Genomic DNA, 6,000 nt, shown 5'->3' with positions numbered 1-6,000 from the left:
TACACGGGCCCGGCCGCCCCGCGGGGCATTTCGCCGGCTGTAGACTGACGGGACTGAGCTGGCCTCGGAGCCGTTTGCGCGGAGATAATGCCTTAATGAGGCATTAATGATGCAAGATGAGGCACTCCATTTCTAATCTTATTTAGATCTTTTACATTTTTTTGAAGTATAAAGTCAGGGCTAATAGAAGAGATTACCAGTTCCCACACATCTCCTCTTTTTTCCTCTGGGACCTGTATAGCTCCTTTCTCGTTTGCAATATAAGTTGTTGGGTGTTGCTCGATAATTTTTTCTTATAAGTAGCAAAAAGGTCAGCTTTCAGTTTTGAAGTTGCTGGCTACAAGGGAGCTTACCTCAGAGTTTGTTTATGTGCTCTCTTAGAAGCTATTCTGAGAAGCATGGGGTTGCTTAGCACAGCTGGATATGGTGGGTAAACTATGAGCAGCTTCAGCAGGAAGCCCAAAAAGATTAGAGAAGATAGGTCTTCAAACTCTCTAGTTTCTCCTCTTGTGCTGGAGCAATGTCAGCTCTGCGTTTACCATCGCAAGTAGGGGCATGGAATCCTGTTGTGCTGGATCCAGCCTACCCTCTAAGATCACAAAGCCTCTTGCTTTTATACCTCAAAAGCTTTATATCGGTTTTGTTTTCTTCCTGTAAGAAATGTTAAAGCAGTTTTGCCTGCTGTTGAATATTTGTTCTCAGGAAACAGGTAGTGATACACAGAGGTGTTATCTTCCTAGATACCTGTATGTCTTCCTAGATCACAGATTCAGATTGCATCTGGCTCAGGAGATGTGTGGCCTGACTTGATTGCTTATTCATAATGACTGGTATGTGAGGGGGAGAACACAAGTGTTTCCATCCTATTCTGCAGCAGTTAGTTTCAGTCCTGCTATTGTGCAGGCATATACCTCAATAGAGAGGTTAACCACGGGTATTTTGGTCCCTTTGGTTCACTCTGGTGAGATCTTTCTAGAGCTGTTCTGACCTGTCTGCTCTCTCATATGAAACCAGAGAGCTGCAGTGGCTGCTAGGCTACTGCTTCAAGCTAAACTCACTTACGTTTGTCCTTGAGCTTTTCTTAGGGGTCTGCGTAAACATTTTTGCAGATGGGAAACCCGAGCCTGGCAAACTGTAACAGCTTGGTTGTGTCATTCTGTACCAGGCTTGGGCTCTGCCTGTAGGCCACACTGTCTGCAAAATCCCTACCCCAAATCCAACTTAAATGGGAACGAGAGTCAAAGGAGTGGGCAGCAGTTACATTTATAGCCCATATGTGTTCTGCAAGCACAGCAGTTGTCTTTTCACATGACACACTGTGGCATGTTGAACAACTAAAGGACCCAACCTGTGAACACTTAAGAAAATCTCTGCGTAATTTGGGGCTGTTACTGCCTACAAGTGTCATCTTGCTGTACAAGCTGACAGAGGGGGCAGTCTCTGTGCTCTTCTGATTTAGGTGTGACCCACAGGCTCTTGTCTGGCTGCCTGTACTATCAAAAGGACAGTAAAGCTTACCATATCCAACAGTGAAATAGTACCATAGCAACTCAGTGTATAGATAACAAGCTAGGTATGGTAAGAATTTGTACCTCTTGAAAACCAGTGTAGCCTTGGCAAATTGGGTTGGTCTGTTGCCTTTCAGTTGAAGAAAATGAAGCTGGATTCAAAACTAACAGAAGTTCAGACATGAAAGGGTGTTTTTCCTGGCTTGGCTAGCAGAAATCAAGTGACATTTGAAGTCTGAGGAGATGCTAGCTGGGCTGTGGGCTCAGAACTTGTTTTCAAATGTGCAGTATTCCTACTGTGCTTATTCATGTAATTGTTACTCATAAACAGCAATTATAGCTATCCTGATGTTTTGGGATAAAAGCTGCTTTCAGGTCAGTTTGTTCAGTTTCGGTTTCCTGCTTCTGCAGCTTTATGCTGCGAAGACTGACATAGCAATTCACCAAGCATATTACATGACAGCTGTTCTGTTTTGTTTTTTCTCTTGCTTAGGTAAGACTGTAGTATTGCAGAGAACTGTTTGTTGCCGTAAAATTACTTCATTTGTGACCTGCCAGAGTAGCAGTCTGACACATGAAGCTTTTTACTTCGTTCTGATTGTTCATTGCATTTTATGATGTTTGGTGCCTGGAAAAACAGTTTACCAATGTTCATTATAAAAAACCAATTTGTAAGGATTTATGATATCCTGGTGCCAACACGAGGAAAAATAAACTTGTATATGAAATTATCACGTTAAATTGATATTTTTCTTCTGTCTTGAGGAAAGATGGCCACAGCTGTATGGAATATGTCAGCTGAGTGGCTGTTCATCATGTGAGAAAGTTCTGGTTCCAGTAATGGCTTTAGCAGTCCTCATTTTAATTCCTCAGAAGTGTGTCTAGGAAAATTTCTTCCTCCTGCATGCCTTTTTTAAGTAAATTTAGGAACCCACTTTGTTTTGCAAGGTGCTATGAAATGTAGGAAACTGGAATTCTTTCTTTACCATTTAGAGATTTTTAAAACCAGCTTCTTCTTTACAGCATTATTTTAGGACTAGGAGGACCTTGCCAGAAGACTGGATTTGTTACCTAGGAAAAAGCAGTGAAAGCAGGTCGTTCCTGGGACAGCAAAAGCAGCTTGATTGGGTATAGATGTGAGCCTGTGGGGTTTACTGCAGAATCCTGCTGAAACTCTGCGTGCATTTGTAGCTCTTTGCCATGTGGACTCATGATCTCTAGCATGTGAAGCTGTTTTTCCCTTAGTTGGGGTACTTGGAATTTGGGGATGGAACCCTGGTGGAAAAAAGTAGGGTTTTGTGATGGTTATTCTCCTGTCACATCTGATGGAATTGGAATGGGATTGCCATTTTGTCTACTTTATAAGTAGTAGTTATGGGACATCTTGTCTTGATGTATCCACACTGAGAGAACTTAGTAGAATCCTGAACAGCAGCAGGGACATCCTGAGCCTTCAGAGAGGAAGCTTTGAAGATGACAGCAGTTAGTTTGAAGAAAATGGGGCATAGTCTGATTTTTGTACTGTAAATGCTAAAATCTGCGTTGAAGTCATATCTGTGTTTATGGGCTGAACTGTTTGGCTTTCCAGGTAAAATTTTCCTTTATTCTCTTGGCAATTAAATGAGGTGATCCTTCAATTCCATTCTGAACAAAAAGAGAGGAGACAATGTTCAAGCAGTCTATTCTTTTTTCTTCTTATGGCATTTAAATTATCTCTTGGCCTTCTTTACAAGCAATGCCAAATTAAATTCTGATGCCTCTTAGCCATCTTTCATTTTTGGAGACCAGCTGTACACAAATGATTGCATTCTGTCTCCCAGAACATATATAATTAAATCTGGCCCTGCAATGGAAGAGGGGGAAGACTGAGAAAGCTCCTGAGCGGGAGCAGAGGCTGATTAATACAGATTATTAGAGATTGCTGATTGAAAGGCTGCATCTGTGATTGCCACAGTGGAGAGAAGGGAGCAAGATCTCAGTGCATGTAATGGTGTCTTCCAGGTCTTGTCTTCAGTTTAACAAAGATGTCTCTGTGTGCTGTCCTACGTCCCAAAATCAACTGCTACGCCCCATCATGCTTCTGTGCTTCTTTAAGGGGCTGTTACTTCTACCGTTCCTGACCACTATCAGCCTTGACTCTGACCGGAGCAGTTTATACCTTGAAGATAGGCTGGCGGGTTTTCTTGTGGTCCTCCCCAAAGGTGTGTGTCTGGCTGAGAAGCTGGCCTGACAGATATAATTTAGTTTTGTTCTCTGCTTCTCTTTAACAGGCGACTGCGATGTCAGTGGATTGCCTGGGACAGCATGCAGTGCTCTCAGGGTGAGTGTGAGAAACCCCTTTAGAACCTTACGACAGTCGTTTCCACAAGCCAAATCAGCAGCCTTCAGGTTGACCTCAGTTGAAGGGCTGATACATTGTTTCAGAAAGGTGCAGCTGAATTCTGTTCACAGCTTGATGAAAAAGGTTCTGGGTTACATTTCCAATGGTGTACAGAGCGGAAAGCCAGCAACAACATCACAATAAAATACTGTCCTGGCTTTCCTCATATGTGCTTTCTCAAATCCACCTGTAGGAGGTGGAGCATCAGAACTACTGTTTGGATTCTGCTTGAAATACAGATTTAATAATTTTCTCAATACAAAATTTGCCACAAATACTCTGATGGTTTACTGGGGCAGGAGAGCCAAGCTCTGACCTGCTCCTCTGCTAGTTCAGTGCAGGATGATACTCAGCAAGAGCAGTAGGTGCCAAGCTGCCGGAGGTCCTGGGAGAGCTTGGCATTACATAGTCATCCCCAGGGCAAATCTTCAACCAGCTCAGCAGTTGCCTGCCCAGCTGCTGCCTTTCAGTACCAACAGCTATTCCTGTCCCACTGTCAATGACACAATTACCACACTGATTAGGATAGTCACTTCAGATTGTGTGGGTTCAGCTGACCTTTGGTCAGCCTTAAGAGGAAACAGATCCTTTGGTATAACTTGGAGGCCTGCTTTCTTCCATGTAAACCCTTAGTCCAGCAGCCCTGTGCAGGAATAGCTAGCTCAGCAGCTGGTTTGGGTCTAACTTGATGCCTCTTCATCCTTACACTTGACCAGTTTCAAAGCTTGCTTATTTGGGCCAACAGCAAGCTGGGGACAGCCTGTCTGCTTATTCAACATCCACCCTCTGCATTCCAAGCTTCTCATGCATGCTCAGCAGTCCTTGAGGATTTGCCTTCTTTATTTTAAAGCTGTGTGAGAGCCTAAGAAGATTCAACATCTTTGCTCTTTGGAGCAGGGAGGAGCACTGAGGACTTTGGTCTGGAAAGGCAGCAAATAATGTTCTTTATGTTCCTTCTCTTAGGAGGATTCACCATGCTCAGAGCAGCTGTATGTTTGCAGTGCAGCTGACATGTGATACGTGGTTAACTATATATGGTTCAATATGTTTTGGTGCTGGTCTTCCATTAGAGTTCAGCTGGCTCACAATTATTTCTGGCCACTTTATCATCTTGTTTGTAAGAAGAATCACATTGTGGAAGGAATGATATCTTGCCTAGCTTTGTGGGGAATTGGCCACATACAGCAGGTTGTGTGAACTCAGGTTTAGTATCCTGCAAACATATCTCTGCTGCATATAGGGTTAGCTCATGTAACTAACGTAACCAGATCTATGCAGTGCTGTGTCCACTCCTGTTCATAAGCTGCTGCATCTGAGCTAGCTCTGTGCAGGTGTGCTTGTACTGTCTGCAGAACCAAGCCCCGCAAACAGTGTGGTCTGGAAAGGATGCAGCCACGCGGAATCATCTGATGTTTGTCAAGGCTCATTAACTCCTGCTCAGAGCAACCTCTCCAGACTGAAGCTGGCTTCTGTGAAGCTATTGCATTGTGCTCCCGGCCGTGTGCCACCTCGGCTCTGCTACTGCAGCTTTAGGCCAGCAAAGCATATTTGGATGTGCTTGCACCACTTCTCAGTGCTTCCTTTTGTCTTCTGGTTATCTGAGAGTTTCTGTGGTCAGAGCTACCCATTACATTTGCAGATCCCGTATAATTTCAGTGTGTCTTTTGGGTTTTTTTTCAGTGTGGCCCTTTCTGAAGTATGTGGTCAAATGTTGCATTCTCAGGAAGAGTATTTTCATCTGTCTTGTGAAATGCTTCTCTTCTTTGGTGCTCTAGGCACAAGGCTTTGAGATCCATGTGAGCTTGGGGTTTTGAGATCAGTTGTGTGTGATACAGCCCCTTTGTGTCTGTGTGTCTTGCAGCCGCCGTTTCCTCTACATAGTCAACCTGGACGCACCAAATGAGGGGCACCGAAAGATCTCCCGACAGAGCAAGTGGGACATAGGGGCAGTGCAGTGGAACCCGCATGACAGCTATGCATACTACTTTGCAGCTTCAGTAAGTTCTCTCATTTAAGAGCTATAAATCATCATCTTCCCCTGTCTTTCATGGGTGGACTTCTGCAGGGTTAGAAGGCTATATGGAGCTCGCACAGTTGTGCTTCCTGGACTGG

The 6,000-nt window shown here is 44.1% G+C and overlaps 1 protein-coding gene across 1 annotated transcript in view; it reads left to right on the top strand.

Moving 5' to 3' along the window:
• Positions 1 to 3,781: 3,781 nt before the first annotated feature.
• Positions 3,782 to 6,000, top strand: part of WDR59 (WD repeat domain 59) — a 43,085-nt gene continuing 40,866 nt past the window's right edge. The window contains exons 1-2 of the mRNA XM_010024469.1: positions 3,782 to 3,828; positions 5,750 to 5,885. Coding sequence (XP_010022771.1) covers positions 3,788 to 3,828; positions 5,750 to 5,885 — 177 coding nt within the window. The 5' untranslated portion in view covers positions 3,782 to 3,787. The remainder of the gene's footprint in view (positions 3,829 to 5,749; positions 5,886 to 6,000) is intronic.

Source organism: Nestor notabilis, unplaced genomic scaffold (assembly GCF_000696875.1).
Source record: "Nestor notabilis isolate BGI_N333 unplaced genomic scaffold, ASM69687v1 scaffold15071, whole genome shotgun sequence".
NCBI classification, from domain to species: domain Eukaryota; kingdom Metazoa; phylum Chordata; class Aves; order Psittaciformes; family Psittacidae; genus Nestor; species Nestor notabilis.
The sequence above is the reverse complement of the archived record's forward strand: the minus strand, read 5'-3'. Positions and strand labels throughout refer to the sequence as shown.